Genomic DNA, 27184 nt, shown 5'->3' with positions numbered 1-27184 from the left:
TCTAATGTTTATATTGTTGTAGGCAATCTCAGATTTAGTTGCTTAATCCAAATGATTTAGTATATAAGTATTTCAATGTGTTTATCTGTGCTAAGAACTTTGGAGCACATTGAAATCCCTGTAATGGTACTTTCTGCTTGCTTGTTCTTTTCTAGGTTATTTGACGTCTGCACAGTCTCTCGGACTGACCGAGAAACCAAACTCACTCTGGTCTTTGAGCATGTGGATCAGGACCTGACCACGTACCTGGAGAAGGCCCCTGACCCTGGAGTACCACCCGAGACTATCAAGGTAATTACCTAATGGAGAAAGTGAGCTGGGTTTAGATCACTGTGAGACGAATGACGTTGTTGTTGCATAGTAAACACTATTTATGAGGTAGGATTACATGTTAATTCTTCGATCCAAAATGGTCCTTGACCTTTTAAGACAGGAAAAGTCCAACAGCTTTAACTCTTCATGTCAAGTCTGTTGCTGCAGTTACCAGTTCCGATCTCAAAATAAAAGCTTGTGGAGATAAACCCGACCCAAATTGATATTTTCCACCACCCTGTATCAGCTGTAGACTAAAATCTTTGGCTTAAATGTAATACAGCTTCACTTGGATTTTTGTGGAAATGGTTATTGTATAGGTTGCTAAAGTCTCCCTGTCTTCTATTGTACATTTTTCAGTAAAGTTCTGAAGAAAGAAAAAAAAATATATATATATATATATTTTACACTTCAACATTGAATGCCGCTTGAACTCTTAAGTGAGTCCTATTTGGTTAGGGTTGGAGTGACAGCGGACAGAGAGCAGTTCCCTCTAACATCAGATCAGAAGCACTGGGGCGTTTTGAAGGGCAGCACATGTGGCAGATGGGCTCTAAATTAGAGACTCCCAGCCTTCTCTATTTTCACTCTGCCCTCCATCTTTAAACAGCATCACAGATGGAGACTATTTTAGAAAACGTTTCTTTGTATTATTTAAAACTAACTTGAAAATCTTTCCCCATTGTAGAACGTTCTTTGTACTACCAATACTTTTTATTTCTGTCTTTATTGAACCATTAACAGTTGCTGTAATTTAGTAAAGAAGCCTTTAGTGTCCAGTTACATTTTGCTTAGAGGTCGGAAACGGGTGTTATCAACCCTTTTTTTTCCATAACTGCCTCCTTTTATTTGACTCTTTCCCACACAAATCTCTGTTTCAAAAATGTCTTTATCGTCTTTCACCCCAAGGTCTTCTAGATGCACCATGAACAATATTGCAAAGGTGTATCTCCATATTTGGATGGGGGTGGCTCAGAGTTGGAAGTGTCAAATTTGAAACGGAGAAGTCCTGGCGCTGCAAAGATGTTGGATGTTCCACCCTTGGGCTGGTTTTTGTGTGTGGAAGTGTTGTGTGACGCTGCAGTTTCGGCGGGATGCTGTGCAAGTGTAGACGAGTCGGATAGATCTCACCTGAGGCTTTTCCCAGCGCTTTGGGCTCAAGCTCAGTTAATCTCAGGCAGCACTTTCTATAAAAGGTCACTTTGGTGACCATTATTCAAAGAGGTTTACGCAGTTGATGTAGCACTCTTCTTCTCTACCGCCTAGAAGCCGCAGCAGTCACTAGACTTTGTTTGGGCTGTTTTTACGGTAGCTTCCTTCACCGAAGCAGGTGCTGTGCCAAAATCTGTGACCCGAAAAAAATTGTGACCGCTGCGGCTTCTCGGTGGTAGAGAAGAAGAGTGCTAAGTCAACTCCGTAAACCTCTTCGTAGTTATTAAGGAGCTATTTACTCACCCTTAAACATGACGCTCTGGTGGGTGAAGTAAATGCAGACTGGAGAAGAAATACAAACGTGTTTAAGGGGGAGTAAATGTCTGCCGAGAAGCCGCAGGGGTTGGAACTGTCGCCACCTGCGGCCACAGATTTTTTCGGGTCACAGATTCTGGCACAACAGCGGTCTTCCCCCGCTAACGGAGCCTCCGTCCTGCGCTGCTGATGTTTTCTAGATTTGCCTAACACAGACATGTTTCCACTACAGCTAACGTTAGCATGTATATTAGCCGTAGTATCTGCCTACCAGCGGCAGTTTGAGCACAATCCAGGAAGGAGCAAGAAACGCTTGATGTTGTGCTGCCTTGCCATGCAGGGGCACTAGGACCCTTGTTTGTTGTGTTGCGCCGCCATTTTGTCAAGTCAGGTACTGCGACTAGTCGACGTCATGTGGCTAGAGTCACGAGACAACACTAAAGTTGACTAGTCTGTTCAACCCTTAGTACATAGCGTCTCAGGGTTAGGGTTTAGAGGTAGGGTTAGGTTATAACCCTATATCACAACAATTCTTAGGGTTAGGTTTACGGTTAGGTTTAGTCTTAGTCACGTGATCTAAATTGGCCAATGAGGGGTGCTTCATATGGATAGAATGTCGGTATATTGATACGGCAACCGTACGGCTAGCTACTGTTAAAATTAAATGAATGCTTCTCGATGACATTTTGGCAATTTACCTGAATTTTTTAATCAAATCATCAATCCTAAAATAAATTAACGGCAATCATTTTCTATTGAAGTAGATGATAGACTGATTATCAAGTTAAGAATTGGTTTAATCCAGAGGTGTCAAACTTATGGCTCGTGGGCCGAATACAACCCACCAGAGCCTCCTCTTCGGCCCGCAGGAGCATTTTTTGTACATTATATTTTCACCATAAAGTTCAGTGCAAGATTTCCCAGTACCTTTAACTTTAAAAAATGCATGACACTCCCCAATATATACGAGAATTTTTTCTCTGATCATAGTTGCCTGATTCCTGTAATTCTCGATTACAAACATTTTTCAAACCCTGCAATTTGACGAAGATAATTCCTCAAACTCCAATTAAATCTGAGGACTTCTGAAGAACAAGGGCCTGCAGTTATTAATATCTGTGACTTTATGAATTATAGATATTTCTATTATATATAACACAAAAATGAGTTTAAACGCATATGTGGCTCCTAAATGAGTTTTTATGGGTTTATATTCACCTGACAAAACCCTCAACTTGACTTCAACCATGTTTGCAGTTGTTTACAGTATCAAAAAAAAAAATACTCATCCCTGTATTTAAGATTCAAAAGTAACAATAATTAGTTTTTATTTAAGAAATTGGGTTTATACCCTGCATGGTTTATCTTTTTCTTTTCCCATCCCCCAGGACACATTAGACTATGGCTTGTCGCGCCATCCACAAATGTGTGTCACGTTGCACCAGTATATTATCAGTCAGTGCAGTCGTGATTCTTTCCTGTCCACCTCCTATCACACACCCATTCACCAAGACTCGACAAAAAGTAGATCAGTGGATGAAAACACATTTGGCAGTTTTATGACCTCGTTATAGGTCATTGTAATAGTTTAGTCCCCCTTGATCATGAGATTGTGACCCTTAAAACTGAGGAACCCAACAACAATGTTTTAAACTGGGTTTAATTTGCAAAAACTGGCTTTTTCTTGCATTACCTACAAGTAAAAAAGTTTAAATACTGCTTTAAAGTCGTTGAAAACAGTAAAAATCCTTGTATGGATTGTTTCAAATTAAAGCAGACTTTTACTCGACACCCTCTGCTTGGAAATGTACAGTATAAGGACTGATGCACGTATCAAAATAGTCACATGTAATGTAATGTGTAAACAAAATAGATGTATTAATGTTGCGCCTTTGTTTAATGGAACCTGTGGTTTTTGTGCCGGATGCATTTCTTTGAAGTGTGAAGTGTTTCAAGTGAGTGGTAAAGTTCAATGGAAAGGCCAATACGTCATTCTAACCTGAAAAACACTCACACCCCACATTTTCCAGATCTGAGTCAATTAATCCACCACCTATGATTTGTGTGATTCAAAAAAAAAAAAAAGTTTTTTATTTTATTTTTGACTGCCATGTAAAGCATTTTAAGTCATTAATTTATGATATCCTATTGAGGGATTAAACCCATTTGTATCACTAAAGACAGAAGTGTTGCTCATTAAAAAGTTTCACAGTTACACAACATTCCCTCTGCTTTTTAGCTGATCGCTGCAATGTTGGAAAGACAAGTATTTCTACAAAGCAATTCATTGTGCACGTCGTTTAGTGCAGCAGGCCCCAAAATTTTTTTCCCCACGGACCGGCCTTTAAAATGTGGCCAAAAAATATATATATAATTTTCTAAATATAATAATAAACTTGAATCCACTGTGTGCAACTTTATTAGTAGCGTCAAGGTTAAACGTGCCTTCAACACAAGAGATGCTACAAAAACCAATATAAAGTGCATGAAAAATACAACTCTCCATAACGCTAAATCAGTGGAAGCCCTGATCTTGTTTCTCTGCAGCGAGACGGTCCCATCGCGGGCTTGGTGCGTGGGAACAACCTGTCACAATAAATCCATATTTCAAATAGGACTCCTAGTATTGTCTGTTAAATGCAGCTTTCTTTTTCTTTGAGCTCTCCTTACTGGTAATTTTACCCTGCGTAAAGACGCTTGTTTTGCTATCTTGGAGGTTTCACTTTAGCTGTAACTTACCGGCCAGATAATCCCTTTTAAGATGTGCTTAAAGGGGATGCTTTGGCCGGTGACTTAGGCAGGCACCTTGACATGCGTCAAGAGTGAGGGATAGACAGATGTAGCAGAGAGAATACGGTCATTTTTCAAAATAAAACGTTCTTCTGGCTCAGATAATAAATACAGCGCAAATAATGTAAATTATGTATTCTTTCTGTGCGACCCTGTACCAATTGACCCACGGACTGGTACCAGTCCGCGGCCCGGGGGTTGGGGACCTCTGGTTTAGTCTGTACTGACACCTTCTTAAAGTGGCCCCTCCCTGCACTTTGGTGTCTCCTCACAATCATGCAGTAGGAGTGAATGACAAAAGAATAACACCACATGGTCACAATCTCTTGTTATTTCTAGGACAGTGGCCAGCACACAGTAACCTTAAAGTGACCCCCCCCCCCCCCCCCCCCCCCCACTCCCCCTGCATGAACCAAAAAAAGGACTTAAGTGCCAGTGACACTCGATTGTAAATTGTAACACAGCAGTGTTTAGTTCCCCGTTCGTGTCAGATTAAAGGTTTATCAGTGAGCCCTGGAGACTAAACCAAACATAGTTCATATATACAGGATTTAAATATTATCCAAAGTATCCGACCCAAGCACCAGCCACCCCATCTCTGCCCAGCCTGTCCACTTCATATTCCCCCACCCCACCCCCCACTCATACTCAAGACCCACCACATGGTCATTGATGAAAGAGGCCCTACTGCAGGAATCAAATGAGCTGGAAGGACATCAAGCGGCCGGGCAACCTCAGCCAGGCCAGCGCTTGGGTCACACCACCCTTCTCCACATCCACCATCCTGGCTTCCTCCACTCCACTCGGTGGGCCCGTGAAGGGGGTGGTTAATGAGCCATGGGGAGGGAATTACACCAACGCTAACCGGCAGATGTCCCACATTGTGCCCAGCTACAATAAACAATATGGCTGCCTCTGGTGCATTTGCATCAGAAAAGGAGGTGCCCTCAGAAAGCCATGTTTTGACTGCATCTTGCAGTGGACAGTCTATTTTTTAAACTAACGCTTGTGTTCCAAATAACACAAAATGACGACAAAAATATAAAGTGATTAAGAAAATATATACAAAGCTACAGAAAATGACAACAAAAGTACACGAAAACACAAGAAAAACACAAATAATGACTCCGCAAACCCACAGTACTATAATAAACAAACAAAACGACAACAGAAATACACAAAAATTACTCTAAAAAAACTGCTAAATTACAATTCAAATACACAATACGACTCCAAAAAACTTTAATTTTTACAGGAAAAATACACAAAAGGATATCGTAAATGCACAAAATGCCTCATAATGAGCAAGACAACAACAATCATACACAGAATGATGGAAAAACACCCAAAATGACTATAGAAACATGTTTTTTTCTGTGTTAAAGTTCAGATTGGTCATTATTTTAAATGCTGACATGAATGTTAATAATGTGGTCCTTCCATCAAACATGCCTGCGCCATGATAGAAGTTGCCCACCTCTGCATTAAATGGGTTCCTACAACTCGTCCAAAAAGTGGTCGTCTACTCCATAGAAGTGTCATATTTCTTCATCTTCCGTTTATATATTCTCACTGAAGGCATTTTGTAGATCAGGATTGGCTGTTTTTCTACAAACATCAGATTGTAAATGATACTGATAAAGATGATGTTGTGTTCAGGGCCAAAGAGGCCACATTTGTTTGTCTGTTTGTCCTAGAGTCACACTTCTGAGATAATTAGTGTTTACAAGGAAATGCTGCTGAAAGGAAGCCCGGTGAAATGGCTATTTAAAGCAGAGAGGAACTGATGGAGGGGGGGGCTCGCTATTGTGTCGGTGACCCAACACACCCCCACCCGCCCAACACACACTCAAAAAATAACCAACCGCCTGCCTCTGTCCTACGGCCCTGTCTGCTGCCCTCCTCAGCAGGTCATGGCTGAATGGAGATGTAGAAAGGAAGGTCAGTTTATGCATCCTGCCTGTCCTTGGTCAGAGGACACACACACACACACACACACACACACACACACACAGCTTCCCCTTTGCACATGCTGCGAGGTACTCAAGCAAATGAAAATGTAGACGCACCATCCACGATGAGGCCTTTACGTTTCTCCTTACACACACACCAGTTTTACACCCCATCTCTGCAACAATGTGTGGGGCCCCCGTCTCCTTCTCCATGAGCAGCGCAGCAGCTAGCCCCACGCCATGGTGAATGTTTTCTGCTTGAATGTGCAGAGCCCTTTGACTCATTCACCAGCTGGTCAGCAAGTGAATAAAGCTGCAGGCTTAGGTCCATGTCACTTTGTGAGGTCTTCGTTGAGTTTCGGGGTTGCTTTCAGGAAGTGTGTGAGCTGCTGTTTGAAGGCACCCTTGCGTGCCCTGAAAGTGCAAAGATTGTTACCTTTTAATAATCACAAACCAAAGAATAAACCATGTTTTTTTTAACCTAGACCAATAATTATTGAAGACTATAACGTATTACAGGGTTAAAAAGTGTTAAAAGGCATTAAATTCATGAATCTAAAATAAGTCCATAATTGTCATTAAAATGTCTTAAATTTTAACACGTAATAAGTATGATTTCAAATAAATGGAAAATTAGTTTTTTAAAAAAAAAGTTGAAATTTACCGTAACATCGCACAATCACGACAGCGGAACCAACTACAAAACAGAGACGTGGTCACAGCTGGACTCTGTGCAGACGCGCGTCATGCTTGTAGCAACTTTCATTTTTCTTGATGGTTTTTATTTTTTGTATTTTTATTGTTGTTTTATAGATTTCTGCCCATTTTTGAAGTCATCCTGTGGGTCTTTGAAGTGATGCTTTTGTTGTGTTTTACTGTCGTTTTGTGTATTTTTATATGTTTCTGCACTCGACACTAGAAAAAAAAACTGACCCGAACCCTATGTAACTGATATGGCAATTTTTCCCCTAATAGTGTTTACTTAAAAGTCATCTAATTTAAAATGGCTTTAAAAAGCCTTACTATGTCTTGAATTGAATTTGACTGAAGCTGTAGGAACCCTGTATTAAAACTCTTATCTAGCTAGTTTTGAGGTAGATGTATATAAATGATGCAACTTTTTCAATTTGATACGATACCGATATGGCAGCCTTGTGTGTTGGCGATTCTGATGCGACATCAGCACGGATTACATTTACTTTTATTACTTATTTTTATTGTGTAGAATGTTAGAATAGTATGAGAAACACTGACCTTTTTATTATGAATCAATGGGTTACATACATTGTAATGTTAAACAGAAGCGTGTTCTACAATTGAATAAAATAAATACACATTAAATTAGAAAACCCTGATAAATAACCTCAAGGAATCAAGTAAAAAGAAATTGTTCATGAAAGTGTTTGTATTGGAGGTTTTACATGCAAGCTAATATAATCCCGTACTGGTATTTTGCTGATATCGGATTGATATCTGATATCAATATCTGATTGGGACACGTGTAAGTTATATTGGTGTAAGTGATGTTAAAGGAGGTAATGAGCAATAATCTGTACAGAATCAAAATACACCAGTAATGAGATATTGTTCGTATGCAAGTCATTTTAGTTAACGTTGTCCTCAAAAGCTTAAATCCTCTAAGATCATTTTGAATTGAACAATGAAACAATAAGAATTTTAATTCAATTCAACTTTATTTATATAGCGCAAATCACAACAGTCATCTCAAAGCGCTTAACAAAAAAAATAGTCCATAGTAAGAAAAAACCCAACAAGATCTAAATGGCTAAAATAAGTAAAAACTCAAATATGAATTTTACTAAAACTGAAGACAATGTAAACATTTGTTGTCAAAGGAAATGCTGTTCATTTGAAAGCATTTGATCATAGTTGTACACGTTTAGAAACTTGGCACGTGTTATTGCTCCTCTGATACGTCGATTTTAAACGGCCTATAAAGTGATCCAGCTAACGTTTCACAATGCATTGTAATGACTTATTTGTTTACAGGTGTGGGACCTGTTGGACAGTGTGTCGGTTTGAAAAGAACAAGTCTTAGCTGGTTTTGACGCCGCTTCGTTCCTGCTCACACCGCTCTAGTTAAGCGTGTGTGTCACAGTTCCCTTTGGAAAATGTTCTCAGGTCAGCTTTTGGGCATCAAAAGCGAGCGAGCGCCAATTAACTCGAACAGGGCAGCTGCTGGGTAACAGAGCTGTGATCACACAAAGCTGGGGCCTCTTACTGCCTCTATTATTTGTGTGTGCATGTGCGCGTGCGTGAGTGTGTGTCAGTTATCAAACATCTGTCACGGCCGACTGAAAAAGACACAGGCCTCTGTAGTTAACTCCTTCCACGCCACAGCAGCTTTAGATTTTATAAAGAACAACTTCAAACTGTGCAGCTTATTTTTTCCAAGCACAGGTAGTCAAACTGTTTTAAGCACATATGTCAAACTCGAGGCCAGCGGGCCAAATACGGCCCTCCAGAGCATCTAGTCCGGCCCACAGGAAGTATTTTTTTTTTTTTAAATATAAGTAATACAGCAAAAACAGGACATTTTGTAAAATGATCATACAAGTTGTTAATAAAATAAGATTAAAAAAAGGCCTTAATTGTCATTAAAATGTCTTAAATCAATGTTTGAAAAGGCTTAAATCTTAACACAATAAGTATGATTTTATGATTGTAACTATTTCAAAATAAATGGAAACATTTGTTTGTTTTGTTTTTTAAATGGGAAAATGTAAATTTAATGAAAATTGCCTGTCCAACAAAGATTTTTCTTGATGTTTTTTTTCTTTTTTTCTTTGTATTTTTGCTATTTTATAAATTTCTGACTATTTTTGTAGTCAATTTTTTTTGTGTGTATTTTACTGTCATTTTGTGTATTTACGTTGGGGGCCACCGGTTGCACATCTGTACTAGACGCTAGAAAACAAATACCCTAACCCTATGTAATTGACGTGTTTTTTGTTTTTCCTCCCAATTATGTTTACTGTGAAGTTGGTTTTAAATTTAATTTCAAACGGCAATAAAAAGTATTTAATTTAATTCGACTAAAGCTGTAGAAACCCTGGGTATTAAATTGCATTTATTTTCAAAAACCTGGGCAATTCTGGTAAATTATCCCAAAGGATTTTGTTTGAATTTGTACTTCTTCCTTCACAAAAACAATAACTTTTTTAGTCCGGCCCACTTGAGGGTAAACTGCGTCGTATATGACCCTTGAACTAAAGTGAGTTTGACACCCCTGGGTTAAAGTTTATTAAGTTCCTTTTAAGAAGGTTTATTGAGTCGTTAGTTGTTTGGTTTCCTGCTTTATTCATGTCCCACTAAACGAACAGCTTTGTGTCCATTTTTTTTTCTCCGCAGGATATGATGTACCAACTCCTCCAGGGGTTGGACTTCCTGCACTCACACCGTGTGGTTCACCGTGATCTGAAGCCACAGAACATCCTGGTCACCAGCGGAGGACAGATCAAACTGGCTGACTTTGGTCTTGCCCGTATCTACAGCTTCCAGATGGCGCTCACCTCTGTGGTGAGTCCTGTTGTCTCTCAATGACTGAAAACAAACACAGACTCAACCTATGAACGACTATCTGGATTTTGACCAGGCAAACCACCCACAAAGTAATACTTGATGACATGTCAAACTGGACTGCACTTCGGTGAAGGATCAATACTTCATCTGCGTCTGTTGGCTCTTCAGCTGTCATGTGACACCTTTTGTTTAGACTTCAAACCTAACATGAGTCTAAGCTTTAATAAAAAGATGCAGATACACGTTATTTTAGTAGCTTGTCACTAGCTGCGTTTCCATTACTCTTGGAAATGCGCAAAATCTAAATAGTTCAATAAAAACTGGCAATGGAAACACCGTAATGTAAAAAAAAACACTAAAGTTCTCACGCTTTCGGGATGAATTTCAGACGCTTCGATATTGAAATGTGTCGCAAAATCGCTATGGAAACACCTTTTCCGCAAATACACGTCGCAGAACGTGATGTACCTGGTCACATGATCACTTCTTTCCGAGTAAATATGACGCGGTACGTGTAGACAGAAGATGAGACCGGGACATTTCTTAGCGTTATGCTGCGTTCACACCAGACACGTTTCTGGCGTCAAAATCGCCCATAGTTGGATGCTTGTGCTCATCGAATCAGTGCGCTTGTCACCAGTGTCAAAAACGCTCTGGACGCCGTCCAAACAAGTTGGTAAGGGAGTGCGTTTAGGGGAGGGGCTTCTCTTTTGCCGGTGGTGTTCATACAATGGATGACATTGTGGCGATCTGTTACGTTCATAATTCACTCAGTGACTGTGAAGTGGTGGGGAACATGATTGTGTTGAGAAGGCGATGTTTCCGGTCGGATGTATTTTGGTGTGTCTCAGTGTGTGCTCTGCGATGTTTGAGGGCTATAGGGAAGTTTGGTTGAATGGAGAATAAAGTTTGAAGTGCCTTGCTGAACACGCCGCCTCCGACTCCCGTTCATCGGCTCCACATTATCGAGAGTGTGACTTGGCTTTATTTGATAAATAAAGCCAGACAACGTCGTTGAAATGTGCCTCGGCGCCGTCTGATTCACCAGAGCTGCGCTCGAACGAGAGTCGCTTTCAGCGTTACTTCAGTCTCTCCCGTGCCCAGTTTGACGACCTGCTGACCCGCATCGGCGCTCGCATCCCCTACCAGGACACCACCTACAGGCGCTCTATTCCAGCAGAAGAGCACCTGTCCATCTGTCTCCAGTTATTTTATTTTTTTTCATTATTCTGAATAAGTCTTGGTTGGGGAAAGCTCCAGATTGGTCGACGCACCGCGATATGTCCCAAAAGTTCAACAATCCCAACTATAGCATCGGCTGCGTTGGAGGCGCCGGACGCATGTCAAAAGCTTGAAATCTCAAAACGCGCTTCGTCCACCACACGTAAAGCTTCTAAACGCGCCACACAGGAGGCGCTGGATGCGCAGCGGGACCTCTCGACACTCCTAGAAGCGCGTCCGCCATATATTGTCTATGTAAACCTGACGCTTTGGACGCGTTTGGTGTGAACGTGCCATTATACTTAAAAAAAAATTCTGGTCACATTGGACGTGAAACAACATAGAAATACAAAGTGTTTTAAGGAGGTCCATCTTCCTGCAGCGAACCCTCGTGGGATGAGATTTCACAGGATTTTCGAGGCTCCTGCCCAAAACAACCTTCAATGGAAACCCATTCAAAGTGCTATTATACTTTGTCGACATTTAGAAATAATGCTTTTATTTTGTGAAAATCTGTAATGGAAACGCAGCTATAGACAAGGTAGAGTGAGTATTGAAATGAATAATTTTGGTACATTTTAGGGCACGAGGATTTATTGCCACAGAGGAGCTTGGTTAGAACAAATTAATAAACTGCTTTAAATGTGTAGGTCTTAACCTGAAAGTCAAAAGGTGTTTCATTGGCAGCCATTGAAGTTTCTGTTTTAAACATGAAGCGAATGATTAACCTCGTGTAACAGAATCAGTGTGTGATCTTAAAGGTAATGATTATACTTCAACTCATTACCGAAAAAAAGAGATGAGTTGGTAAAGTGGCAGTCGGTTGTTAAATGACTATTACTTGTCCTTCTCGTTAAAACAATGGCTCTACATAAATGCATGTGAATGAATGAACGTTTGTGCACTGGTTGGCAGCCAGGCTCCTGTCAGACTGTCCCAAGAACAGCTGTAGCTGCCGATGTAGCTCACCTACATCAGACATATTTCCCACATCAATTTGATGTGCATGACCTGTATCGCGATTCAATTTGATTTCTGATTCAGTCAAGGATTGTTCACTCACAGCACGTATTTTATTTTAATATGGAAGAGATTTTCAGAGAACTAATGCTGTAAATAGTAGAACTTAACTCTAACTTGGCACTGAATTAAAAATATTAATCTTTACATTAAAGAATTGAGCCACAGAACTCCATTACACATGGTAAAAAAAAATACATAATGTCTCCTGAAAAGAAAAAATGACTTGTTTGAATCTATATGGAGGCCATGTATTACCTATGTGGTTTTTATTTACCGTTTTGCCCCTTTTTTCTTGGAATTATTGAAGTCTCTGTACGCTTTTGTAAACTGTCATTATTTATGAAGAAACAAAAGCACTGATATGTGTAAAAATGTTGCTGTCAAAGGAAACGCTGTTCATTTAAAATGTTTAGAAACTTGGCTCTTCCGATAAATTGATTTTCAACGGCCTATAAAGTGATCCAGATAAGTATATTGTTGGGGGAAAAAAGAATAATAAATGGTAGATTTATTTATTTATAATTCACCACAGTATGGAGAAAAGTACGGCAGGTTACAGTGCAACAACAAATGTAAATGAAGGTATTCATGCAACTGGTATATTACATGAGCAATAGCATATACTGTACAGGACATACTGTGCAAGATTACCTTATTGCAAAGAGAATAATGAGTAAGAAAGAAAGGAAGAGTAAATGGTAGATTTTAAGATTTTATTAATCAATTCAATGGAAAATCAATTTAAATTGATGTATCAATTTTTTTTTTTTTAGCACAGCCCTCATTTCAGCTTGTACAGAAACCATTTTTATTTGCTCCACAAACTACCAGTGACACTGACAAGAACAACTTTTCTGAGAATGAGTAAATACTGAGTGATCTTGGAAACATGCACTCTCTAACCCAAGAGACTTGAGATGAAAAGCATCTAATATGTCTTAGCAGGTACTCGCAGGGTATCAGCGGGTAGCTCAACAATAATTGCACCGAACATTGGGACGTTTTCGGAGTGTAAAATGAGAGCCCAGGCCCCCATGACCCGTCTCTGGAATCCCTCAGCGAGTGTTGCAGACAAGGATGGGGTAAAATAGGAGAGGCGGACACCCCTTCCTCTCCACTTTCGGTACTTTGATGTATTGAGCGCTGGGCTCTGATGACCAGATAATGCAGAGCGAGAGACTGAAAGGAGGCTTTGGAATGGCTTGAAATGCAGAGGGATGGTGTGGTAGTGAACAGGAGTCTCACACATATACACATACTGTGTAAGGATCTATCCAACATAATCCTCATTTCCACATCATACTTTCCACGCAGTTTTATTTTGACATTTTATTTTTCAGAATACACAAATATTCAAACTTTACTACAGTTTCCTTGTGCATTCAAACATATGGATAATTATTTTTTCTTGGCTTGACATTATGTAACAATGAAAACAAAGAAAATATTAAAATAAGTGCTCGTAGCTCATGGTATGTCTGGCAAGAAAAGCCTCATGGGAACTCATTCAGATCCAATGATTTCAGCACCTGCCCATCTGAAATAGACTTAAACATACTCGACAAAATAATACAGATATTGTTTCTATTGTTTGCATGGGAACACATGGCAAGGCAAGGCAAGGCAAATTTATTTATATAGCGCATTTCATACTCAAGGCAACTCAATGTGCTTTACATGATAAAACATTCAATTGTTTAAAATCAATAAGAACATTTAAAATCATCAGTAAAATCAATTAAAATCATCAGTAAAATCAATTAAAATCATCATGACAACAACATGACAAAAAATCTCTCTCTCAATCATACGCAGTAGAGAAAAAAGTGCCTTTAACTTTGATTTAAAAATGTTCACATTAGATGCTGACTTCAGCTCTGCTGGCAGTTTGTTCCACTTCTTTGCAGCATAACAACTAAAAGCATGTACACACACACTCGCACACACTCATTTCCTTCCAAGAATCTTTGCACAAAACCACAAAAACTAGGTAACAAAATAGCTCTGACTGAGTTCACACTTGAACCTATAGATGAATTGATGAATAACAGAGCATGCAAAGTGTGAAGACATTAAGATAAAGACACTTAATGTTTCCCCTTTTACAAAACCGGTAGCAGTTGCTTATTTAGTCACTTGACACAGTTACTGGCAGACCTTATTGCCAAATTTTAATCCTACTTTCTCTCTTTCAAAGTGATTCATTTGGATAAAGGTGATAATGTACATACATTTGTTAACTTCTACAGATGTTTTCACCAACGTTGCTGACTGAAAGTCTCATTCTTGAACTTTCCAGCATCTCCTTTTGTGATGAATTTGTTTTCTCACCTAGAAACTGGGTCGTTAATATGTCATAGAGGAAATCGGGCACTTTGTGTGTATGGGTATGCATTTTTGAAAGTGTGATGGGTTGTGGAGGCATGCATGGCTACATGTGACTGATGGACCCACTGCCATTACCCACCGTTGTACACGAAGAGTTAACGTGAGGCAGAGAAAACAAGGCGAGGGAGAGACCACCCATTGGGCCGGTACTGGGGTCCAGATTAAGCCGCCCCGGGCGCTCCCTCTGGGACCGTTGCTTTGTTGATGGCTTTTTAATGACCTCTGCCTGGATACAGGCTGAGTGACAGGCAGATGGGAAAAGCCGATGGGTAAATTTAACATTCCAAAATAGGGGATTTTTTTTTTATCTCTTCCTGTTGGTTGAAATCCAGTTTGTGGTGCAAAGTTTATAGGACACGGGTTTCGCTGTGCGACCATAGTTTGTAGCAAGTGTGTGGCTTTTTAGCACAAAAACAAAATCAAGATTCTAAACTAGCACAAGCTACTTATGGTAATTAAAGGTGCAGTCTGCAACTCTTATTTACTAAAGCTGTCACTATGTAAGGACAGCTTAGGAACTTTTCTGCTTGAAAGGTAATTACTGCTGCTTGATTTACATTATGTTTGATTTGTAATTGTCACACTAGAACTCTGTAGTGCATGTGTTGTTCATGTGTGCGCAGCAGCCTCCGTGTGGGCTGCTGTAAGTGACACTGTTGTTGCTGCTGTTGCTGAGGTGTGTGCACATTGAGAGAGAGAGAAGCGCTGCAGTAATTTGCTTTTAACAGAGCATGTTATATTACTGCGATGTTGCTGTCTGGCTAACGTTAGCTTGTTAGCTCCTCTGAGGGAGGGACTTTGGAAAGTTTGGAGGCAGTGCAAGAGAGCAGCGAGGAGGGAGGGGGAGAGAGGGATCTGAGAGTTGCGGACTGCACCTTTATTATTCAAGTGACTAAAAATGTCTTGCTTTGGTGAATTTGTCCATTAAACCTCATCAAACCACAAATGAGTTGACACATAGGGCAATCGATTGCCTCAATGTTTTTAAGTTGATTAACTTAAAAGTCAAAATTTTCCAGAACTTTAAAGGTTGGATGACTGGCTACTTGTAATTATTTTATAACAGTTAAATGTTATATGAATTAAGTTTTTTTTTAATATATATAAATAATCCATATTTGAAACAATAGGACTTCATCATTCTTATCATGTAATTACTTATTTCTGTTGTAAGTTGTACTTAAGTTACGCTTATTTATAAATAAATATAGTTCCATTTACTTAAAAATCATTAGTTAAAAAGGAAGAAGACATATATAAGCTAGAACTTTTTCTATCACTTTGAGTATAAACTACTTAATCTATTTAATTGCATTGAGCGTTCAGGGTTTACAGTGAAAACACTGTTTAAAGCGGGTGTATCAGTGAACGACATAGTGTATAGGCCTCAATAAATGGAAGATCATTGGCTCGAATAAAAGGTGTAAAACTTTGGGGGTAAAAAAATGCTGAAAATGTTGTTTTCATCTCTGCTAAAAAGACTCCATTAAGGAGGACAGTGAATCGTGAGACACTGTTTGTGTTCCTGTTTGTTCCCAGTATTCTCCGTGATGTCGCCTCACTCCGTAAAACATTCAATTTAAGCTGATTTATGGTTTTTTTTTTCACCAAAATAAACATCTGCCATTGTTTTGCCATAAATCTGATGGGAAGTGACTTTGACAGAGTTTTGGGGGGCAAATGCAAGAAATCACGGCATAAATACTTTTATCCATCCGCGTATGGGACTCCACATCAATAATTGTGTTTTCAGAGGATATCAAAACAAACATTCAAGCAGCAATTTCAAACTTTTACATCTTTTTTCCAAGCAAATGCTCTTCTATTTGTTGAAGCAGCTTTAATATTTGTAACATTTTTATGGCATTTAATGCATTCCTACATTCTTCATACTGAAGAACATCTTTTAGTTTTTCTGGAGGAGGAAGTTACAGTCTTGACAAAAGTCCAGCTTATGTTGGGAAGTCTTAAAGTGAATCATGAGTACATCCCCTGATTAAGAAATGACTGAGGGATTGCATTGACATGTATCTTTTAAATATCCTGAAATAACTGCACTGCACCACTGTAGTTTCCTTTCTTGCACAATGCCAAACATTGTAGTACGGGGCTGACCTGATGGTCCCATGAAAGCCATTAGTTTACACTGTAATGTACGTCATGCGTGTGCCTTTAGTCTCCAAATGGGATTTGGAGAAGTCAACAGGAGTGCTGGACTTTTGTTTGCACTTAGCGTCGGACACTTGTGCTTTCCTACTTCGGAGCGAAAATAAACAGAGTGGTTGCCACAATTTACAGGAGATGACAAGATAAGCTTATTAGTGGTGATGTGTTTGTCTTCTCCCTCGTCTCAACTCCATCACCGAGGGACACTAAAGCTTCCAGTAACTCGTCTTAAGAAATATTGACACCAGTATCTTGATATTCGTTGACAAATTGGTTTTGTGTGTTATTGACACTCGGTTGTAACTAAATCAAAAGGCTTTTCGTTGCCCCGCTTGTAGGCCTCCCACTGCTCTGAGCAGAGTAAAACCCCCATATCTCAGACAGCCTTAAACAAATTGAATCCAGACTTTCTGCTCTCACAGACAGGCTTTTACACTGAAATACCTCCACAAGCATGAGTCACTCTAGTTCTATGGATTCAACAGTCCTAACTAAGATCACTTAATCCATAAATACACTTTTAATGTGGATGTAGAAAGAATTTCAATTCAATACTAGTTACTATCTAATAGCAGAGATGTAAGGAGTCCTGATAAATCCTATTAAAGTAGAAGTACTGTTACTTGATTGAAATTAAGTCATACATAAAACACTCAAGTACAAATGAAAAGTAGCTCAAATAATAGTACACAAAGATAAAGTTACTAGTTACTTTCACCGCCCACATTTATTTGTGGTAATAAATCTTACCACGGTTCCCTTGCATACAGTAAGCATCTCATGTATGAGCTTCAAAAGGACAAGACGTAATCTTGCACAATTAGAACTAGGGGTGATTATTGGCAAGGATGTTGCAATACGATACGTATCGCTATACGTGGGTCAAGGTACAATATTATCGCGATATATCACAATATTCTACTCAGTTAATATCAAAATTAAACGTAGAGATGAAAAATCGAGTTGCTCTATATGTTCATCAGAAGATATTGATCATTCAGACAAATTGAGTCAAAACTATATTTGCTTCAAAAATCCTATTTATTATTAGTGTTTTTGCAGATTTTCACTGAAAAAAAGAAAATGCAGTGTTACACACTGCCATCATAAAATAAAGTGCAACAAGTTTCTACTGTTTAGAAGTCTCAAAGTAACCATGACAACACAATGACGGCAACTGTAAGTGAGAACATTAAGGATAAATCACCCTGAGTTACTGATAATGCATCAAAGTAAGAAAAAATAATTTCTCCTATTGTGTCAGTTTAAACACTGATCTGAGCAGATTATATGAAAATAAAATGTCTGCTCATACATAAATATTGCAGACATTACACACTGCCATCATAAAACCAAGTGCATCAAATAACCTTTGCAACACATTGAAAGCATTGTAACCACTGAAATATTGCACAAATATGAAAAATATTGAATAAATATCAAAAAATAAAAATAAATAAATTAAATATTAAATAAAAAACTATTTTTTCAGTAAAAAAAATTTATTTAAAATCCGCACCCAAAAAATTATTTTCCACAAAGGCATCTGTATAAAATAAAAGGTTTGTCAAAATGAATATAGCTAAATTTATGAACCCTAAAACATACCAAATGTGCCATGTGGTTAACAACATAATGGGTAGAAACCACAACCTGAGCCATTGAATGAAAAATAATAATTTACTCAGTAACAAATTACTTAAGTACAAGTAAAATTACTGATTTAGAAATCCACTCAAAAAAGTAAAAGTACTCGTAAAAGCCACTTGATTGCAGTAACGTGAGTACTTGTAATCCATTACTTTCACCTCTGTCTAATAGTTAAGAGAGTGATGAGTAAATGAAATGCTAGAACATGGTTTTAAAATGACCACCACTGCTACCAGCAGCACAGACTGCTGAAGCTTTTTTCAACGACTAAATATGCACTTGATGATCTGATTTTTTTTTTTCCTTCCTTCAAACCATGTGTTTCTCTGAACAGATAGACGGAGAGGCAGGCAGGGATTGGGATTGGGAGGGGGCCCTTTGCAGCGCACGGAGAAGAGCACGTGCAGCGCACTCTGGGAATGTTTAGATATCTCCTCAAACGGCTCCACATGGGAAGAAAAAAAAAAAAAAAAAAAAGGAAAAGCCGTCCTGTATGCTTTGACTGCAGCCGGCTGGAGCAAAGGGGCTGGCCCCAGTTTGACATGAGCAAAACACACACAGATGACACACACACACACACACACACTTGTTAGGAATACCCTGCCAATGTCTGAAGCAATGTGTGTTGTGAAGTTACCAATTGATGTACAAATTGTTTAACAAAACCAGTTTTTAGGAATCTTCTCAGCAGTTATGGGACAGAAAAATGTTTTTGAACACACACACGTTCTCTCCACTGAACATAATAATGGCTACATTTATGTCTGACGTCCATTTTAATCATTCTGTCGGACACTGGCTACGTCATCATTCTGTAACTGTAGCATCAAATTTAATGTAACACTGTACGATGCACACACGCAACAAGTTGCATTGCTGCATTGTTACAGGTTTTTTTTTTTTCTACACACACGTGCTCTTACATGTAGGTTCTGGTTTTTCTTGATACCTTTTTTTTTTTTCTCCCCTCAAACTCTGAGACCACATGCTGCATTTCATTCCCATGTTTTAATTGTTGGCCATGCCTTGGCAGAGCTCCAGCTGGGGAAAAGGGCCACTGATTGGCGTGTTTGCTTTTGCATGTGCACACACGGTTACCTGGATATCAAAGCCGAGCCTGTACCAGCGGCGAGAAGAGGACCAGGAGGGGGGGGGGGGAGAAAAGAGAAAAAATTACAGCATATATCAGGAATTTTCCAGCTAATGATGTGCGGATGTGGTAGCACTGGGGAGAGAGAGCCACTGACTGTGCTGTCTTTGTTTCGTTCACCGAGGGCCCTGTGCTGCATTCCTGTATGCTGTGCATACTTTGGCAACAGTTGCAGTGCCCCCTTTTTTCCCCCCCCGACTTACTGTATAAAGCTTGTGTGCTGCTTTTTGCATTTCTTTCTACATCTTTCTGGTCTGGCAACACAGATTCACCTTATCGACAACTTTTCTTTTTGCTTATTCCCTTTCTTGGAGCTGCAACATTGTTGGGATTGTAAATGACTTTAAAAGAGCATGAGACAGACTGAAGGGAAAGTGAGGCAGACGTGAAATAATGGTGTTTACAACATGGCTGACTGCTGCAGCTTGGGATGGGGCCTCACGGAGACACAACATCACCGCCTCTGCTCCACTGTCCCCTCAGCAGATAGTTTTAATAGGTATTGGTGCGACATTCACCCAGTGTCTTTCCAAATGTGTCTGCTTAGGACGGAGAAAGGCTTGAAGTGCTTTCATGAATGTAATCAAAGAAAAGCTGCACAACTCAAAGCCCAATGTTTAAACCAGTATGTTCCATTTTTTGTTTTTGTTTTAAAGTAACTGCAGAAAGTCTTTCAGGAAAGCTTTTGTTCATTCACAACAGTTATTTAGCCTGAGGTGTGTTTAAAGCACTTGTCTGAGAGCGTGTTTGTATGTGTGCACTGGTGCTCTTTCATCCCAGGCTTCCTCAGTGAGAGGAAATGTAAACATCGGCCCCCAGCCAAGCTCCAACCACCCCTCCCACCCCCACCGCCCACCCGTTCCCTCACCCGCACCCCCACCCCTTCCTCCGGAGCTGCAGCTTTAAGCCTCAGCTTCAGTCATCCCTAATGGCATCAGGTCACTCATAAAATCCTCGTCAGAAGATGGTTCACATCAGCCGCAGCTAGAAATGAATGGATTATTTTCTTCTGCACAGTTTGAAGTCACACCAGGCTTGAGATCAATTACAATTTAAATTGATAATTAATAACAAATGCAGACTAAAAATAATTGTAATTCAATTGAAATAGATGTTATTGTATTTGAGTTCAGATATTTGACTTTGTACTTGTAATTGGTGATTCTAATTGATTTTTTACAAGTCAATTACATGCAAAATTGTAAAAAAAAAAAAAAGAAAAAAAACTGAAATAATTGAATTAATTAATTCATTTTTTTTTTTGGATGTGCCTGGAAAGGGATAAATGTGTAAGCTTTTGAAAATTAATTCAAGAAAAGACCAAACAATGTGTAGCTCTCAAAGTTGAGTAAATAATATCTTAGTATTTTACAGTTATTGTCAACAAATGAGCTTTTTATTCATTGTTTTCAGAGCCAGGTTACAGATGCTTGAGCCTAAACCATCAAAGTAGTAGTTGTAATATAATTTGCTATTATTTCAAAATATCAATGTTACAACTATGTTAATAATAAAACTGTAGTAGTGCACATTTATTCTTTTGTTTTACATTCGACACGAAAAAAACTAATGTATGTGAATTTATTTGCTTAGTAGTTGTAATTTAACTTTAATGAAAGACAACAAATTTAACTGTAATTGGAAGAAATGTTGGACTTAAGCAATTAAACCACTTTTAGATGAACTGGTGATCATTTGATCTATTTTATTGTTATTGAAAGACATGAGGACTGATTTCTTCTGATGCCTTTCACTGTGTGAGCTAGTATGTCTGAATTCTCCTGAAGGGGTTTTTACTTTTTTTTTTTTTTTTTTTTTTTCCCTGAGTGAAAAGTCTGGATTCTAGTTCAACATCAACCACATGCTCAGGATAACTCACATTCATTTGTAGATACACAAAAGCAAAGTCATCCCCTTCCAAAGCAGGTGCTGTCCGAGTCACGTGCACTCACTCTCCCCCTGCGCTCACATGCATGCACCCTATTGTCACACGAGTCAGCGGCACTGGCAGCGCTGGCTGGATGTTCCAAAGTGTACTGGCTTGGAGGTCTGGCCTAGGAGGTCTGTAGGTCCTCTGGGGCAGGAGAAGCCATTTCCTCCAAGAAAGGGGGCGGAGAGGAAGGAGCGGCGGCGGCGGCGGCTGCTGCTGTGGGGGCGGATTGAAGGGGAGGAGGTGGTGAGGGGGAGGATGTTCTCAGCAGAAAGGAATTCTCAGAATGTTGCCCTATAATCTGGAGTCGGCCTCAAACACACACTAACTCCCTGTTTTTTTTCTTTCTTTTTTTTTTCTTCTTCTTCTCTCGCTCCTTTTGGCTTTATCTGACCTCCGCTGGCTTTGCTGTTGCTATGCTAGAAGGGAAGAATGGTGTCGGATGAGCACAGAGGCAGATGGAAAATGCAAAGCAGCTGACCCTGAGAGCAAAGCACTGTGTCACGCAGTTCAACGGCTGACATACTCTATCTTCCCCTCAGTGTCCAGTTCACTGTACATGTACATGTTCAGGCAGCTTGAGAGCCGAGTTGGGTAATGATAGGAAATGTGATGCAGAGGATAGGAAAAGTTACAAGAAATGCAAAAAAAAAAAGATTTGCAAGAGGACAAAAGCAGAAGAATCTCTTCAATGTGGTGTTAGTTGGTGAAATATTCAATAGAGCAAAGATGAGCAACTTCTATTGGAGTGTGGGCCACAAAAATGCGATTATCCGATCACGTTATCAACATTCATGTGAGCATTTAGAATAATAACAAATCTGAGCATTAATTCTGGAAAAACAAAGAGTTTTGTCTTGGGTGGGTTTTTCTTTGTGTTTTGTGAGTTTTTAGACATTTTGTGTGTTTTTGAATTCATTTTTAGTATTTCCGTGTCAATATGGTAAAGTTCTTTAAGTCATCATGTGTGTTACATTTTTTTCAGTTATTGTTGTCATTTTTATGTGTTTTATTATCTTTTTGTGCAATTTGGTTGGCATTTTGTGTCTTTGATGTCCTTTGGTGTATGTTGTTGTTTTTGTCATTTTGTGATTGTTTACTGTTTAGTGTGTCTTTTGTTGACATTTTGTGTTTCTGGAGTTTTATGTGTTGTGTTGGGGTTCAAATTACTTCTAACCTCATGAATTACAATTTTGTTTTAGGGTTTTCGCAAATTTAAGCCAAGGGCCCTGGGTCACTAGTTGCCTATGTCTGCAATAGAGGGCTGTTGGTCTATTGAGAATCATTTTAAAACTAACTGCAGTGTTTTATGGAGCTGGAAAACTAAGTGTGATCATAACCCATTCATGGATATTATAGGCTCTGTAGCTGTTAAACCTTTGGCTTCACTGTATCTCAGAAGCCTGTTTTACAGACTTGCAGGCTTACAGATACGTAGAATGAGAGATTTTTAATAGAGAACAGGAGATTTTGGGTGAGAGTGGGAGGTAAGAGGTATGAAATAGTTGTTGAGTTGGTCACTGAAGCTGGGAATCTGATACTTGAAATGAGCAAGAGGTTGGTGGTTTGATCCCAAGGATGTTCCAGACCAAGTTAGGGCTGGGCAAAAAATCGATTTATCGAATTTGTAGATAAAAACAGTTTTTAATTATCAATTTCGAATTTAAAAAAAATAAATTTATATATATTTTTTTTGGTTTTTTTTCCACCACAGTTTTTTCAGACTTTTTCGCGTTCCGTCCTTGTGGGTTACCGTAGCACGATGTGAGCCAGCACCCTCTTTGTTTACACGTGTTTGCCCTTTGAGTACGCTATATGTGTGCCAGAGCCATGTTTAATGTTTTATTGGCACTATGCTGAGATGCTTTAATTGTAATGTTATATGATATAAAATATGTAGTTATCTGATTTCTTAATCAGAAAGTTGAAGCTACTGTGAAGTTGATGTTGCACTTTTGCTTAAACCTGGGTTAAAGCTTGAAATTGTTGAGTTATTTTGGGATTGTTCTAGGCATTTTAACTCTTGAGGACAATCGCAGCAATGAAGTTGCACTTTTGACAATATATCTGATGTTGGCAGTCATTTTTAAGTGCATTGGAAAAAAAAATGGAATCGAAACTCTAATTTTTCTTTAAAAAAAATCAGAGATTTTTTAAAGTGTCCTAAACCCAAAGTTGCTCACATTGTAGATTGTCACCTATGGCGCTTGAATGTGACTGCTAATGTTAGCTTTTAACTCGTACATAGAACGTTGCTAAATATCTTTAACAATTAATATTCTCCCCAACTTTATGATTGCATTTAAACCCAGGAGAGATTGAATAATAAGACTATGCGTTCTTCCTGGTGTAAAACAGTCTGCGACAATGTCAATACAGATTCAGGTTAAAAAAAAAAAAACCTACTTGTATGTTTTTTTCTGGTGTAAGCTTTCATTTGTTTGCTTTAATCTGTACTTGTGGTCCGTAATATGGGTCCGGATGTATCTGTGGTTCTTCCTAGAAGACTTTTAATGCTTATGCGTGTACCTGGAATGTGCATCTATGATGTACTAGAAATATGTAGACATTTTTCTAGTTTAGTCACGTTCTCCAGTCTTTGGCAAAGACGGTTCTGGACATGAGATCACTATAGATAGGATGTCATTATCTGATAAAGTAGTTGCAGTTGGTTTTTTTTGGTTTTTTTTCTTGTGCTTTTATAAAACACATTCATGTGCTCTCAGACTGTATGTGCAGCTCTGAGATTTGACTGCTTTGAAATTAACATCCTGTTCGTGGTCGCACACGACTCGGTTCTGGTCACATTGCTCAGGCAATCGACCTCACTTCAACTGAAGAAGGTAGCTATAATGAGAAACGATCACACATCTGCAATGTGCAGCCATCGCCTCTGTTAATAGTCTCATGTAGTTTCTAAGAAATATGTGATGCAACCCTTTGTGGTTCGCATTTCTTCTTGAATGTATGATTGGACGACAGATTTGGTAAAGTATTGCACTACTTTTATGAATTTAAGCTACCGTATGTTGTCTCTTTTTATTTCCACTGTGAAATAAGGCATTCTACAGTCAAAGGGATACAGTACTTGCTTTGAAACAACAACTTACAGTTGGTTTCTTGGTTTTATTTGCTACTTTGCAATATGAATATCTAGCTTGAGATGAAAACCATGACTGCATTTTGATGGGAAATTTTCCCTTTTTAGACAGTCTTGCACTGAATGACCAATGTGAGTTTATTTAGAGAAGACGCATGTATGACATCAGTATGCATGTACTGCAATTTGAGACAAATTCAAGACCTTTTTAAAAGCATTGCCAGACTCTGCTCCATTGGCCTGTTTGCTGTTAGATGTAGAATTACCACACAACAAATACTTCAGCGTCCAGAGGGTGTAGAAGGAAAATAAGATGATTAAGTTTATTGATCTTTCCCATAATGATTTGCTTTTGTGATGCATTTGACATTTTCTGACATATGCACATAATCTCACATCCTGCTTTGCCAGATGGGGCTGTTTTCCATTCTCTGGGCTTCATCAAAATCCATTTAAAGGGCAAACATTAATGGGGCACGTGATCAAAATCACGTTTGTCAGCTAATCACTCAGATTTCTTCGTGTCAGTGCATTTCTCAAATAAGCCTTGAGGATACTAAACTGCTGAGTCACACCTCATACTCAGAAGACCAAGGGTCTAGATCACTTTTTATTAGTTCATTTTTAAACGTTGATCTCTTTTTATTTTAGTTTACCTGCTCAAGTACATAAATAAAGTTTCTCGCCATTAAAATTGGGAGTTTGTTTCTTCACCCTCACACGGAGACCGACTAAGCCGAGCCAACAAAGTGTTCCAGGTGACGCTGCACTCTTCCAGCACACAAACATTAGCGTCAGACTGTGAGAGCCTGATAAGCAATGTGCAGCGCCTGTAGAGTGAACTGCGGCCAAAAGCTGTTGGAAAAATCTGGAGTTGAGGAAAGCACCTGGAACGGGTCCACTCTCTTAGGGTCACTGAGTTTTGTCTGGAGGCTTTCCCTACTGTAGCTGTTAACAATGATGCTTGCTTTCCTGCTAGCTACACACACTTCAATCTCAGGAGGATTACAGTGAAAAACTTGGAAAAAATTAATGTAAACTGATGCAGAATGAGAGTTCTTGTGCATCAAGTAACGAAGTACAAATACGTAAGTAGTTTTTCTTAAATATCTGTATTTTCTACTCCTTACCTTTTAGAAATGAGCTTGTTACATTTAAGACCTTTGAAGATGACATCACAACGTAAAAAACCAACAAAACATTTTAAAGTCAAAGCTGCTCTGGATTTAAAGGTGCAGTCCGCAACTCTCAGATCCCCCCCCCCCCTCCCCGCTGCACCCTTGCCCTGCCTCCAAATTTCCCAAAGTCCCTCCCTCAGAGGAGCTCCACAAGCTAACATTAGCCCGACAGCAACATCACAGTAATATAACATGCACTGTTAAAAGCATCTTACTGCAGCGCTTCTCTCTCTCAATGTGCACACACCAATCTCGCAGCAGCAGCAGCAACACAGTGTCACAGCAGCCCACACGGAGGCTGCGGTGAGAGCAGCGTGCGCACAAACACATGTGCTACATAGTTCTAGTGTAACAATTACAAATCAAACAATGTAAATCAAGCAGCAGTAATTACCTTTCAAGCAGAAAAGTTGCTAATTCCATCTTCCACTTCTCCAGATTATACACTGTAAAAAAGACGGTGCTCCAGCCTCCGGAGTCATTTTTTATTCAAGTATCTATTAGGGCTGGGCAAAAAATAGTTCTTTCGAATTTATAGATAAAAACGATTTTTATTTTGTAAATTTTTTCTTTTTTTTTTTATTTGAGTTTTTTTTCCCCACCACAGTTTTATTTAACTTTTTCGCATTCCGTCCTTGTGGGTTACCGTAGCGCGATGTGAGCCATCCCCCTCTTTGTTTACATGTGTTTACCCTTTGAGTACGCTATATGTGCGCCACAGGCATGTTTAATTTTTTTATTCGCACTATGCTGAGATGCTAAGGGAAGTTTTTTTTTTAATTGTAATGTTATAGAATATGTAGTTATCTGATTTCTTAATCAGGAAATTGAAGCTACTGTGAAGTTGCTGTTGCACTTTTACTTAAACCTGGTTTAAAGCTTGAAATGGTTGAATGACAGAACCTCATTTACTTTTTATTTTACGATTGTTCTATGCATTTTAACTCTTGAGGACAAACACAGCAACAAAGTTACACTTTTGACAATATCTCTGATGTCTGCTGTCATTTTTAAGTGCATTGAAAAGAAAAAAAAAAAAAACGAGAATCGAAACTTGAATTTTTCTTTAAAAAATTGCTGTTGTGCAGCTCAGTGGTGTGGTGGTTTGTGCCCTGAGGGGTAGTTTTAAATAATCAGTGTCTGTGGATATTAAAAAGTAAACGCCTTTGTTATTTATTAGTTGATTTATGTTGTTGCCTTACTTTGAATAGATTTGTAATTTGTATGCAGCACAGTGCTGTCTGATCAAGTCTTGAACTCAAGTTGGAAATTATTAATGTGAAGTAGGGAGTTTTTTGTGTCCACATTTTTTCG

The 27184-nt window shown here is 39.0% G+C and overlaps 1 protein-coding gene across 2 annotated transcripts in view; it reads left to right on the top strand.

The window, feature by feature from the left end:
* cdk6 (cyclin dependent kinase 6) overlaps positions 1–27184 on the top strand; it is a 48309-nt gene that overhangs the window by 9431 nt on the left and 11694 nt on the right. For both annotated transcript variants that reach the window (XM_028460982.1, XM_028460983.1), the window contains 2 exons: positions 156–291; positions 9894–10061. In XM_028460982.1, coding sequence (XP_028316783.1) covers positions 156–291; positions 9894–10061 — 304 coding nt within the window. The remainder of the gene's footprint in view (positions 1–155; positions 292–9893; positions 10062–27184) is intronic.

The sequence above is a fragment of the Gouania willdenowi genome, chromosome 11, assembly GCF_900634775.1.
Source record: "Gouania willdenowi chromosome 11, fGouWil2.1, whole genome shotgun sequence".
Taxonomy (NCBI): Eukaryota; Metazoa; Chordata; class Actinopteri; order Blenniiformes; family Gobiesocidae; genus Gouania; species Gouania willdenowi.
Note: the sequence above shows the minus strand (reverse complement) of the source record. Positions and strands in the feature narration are given on the sequence as shown.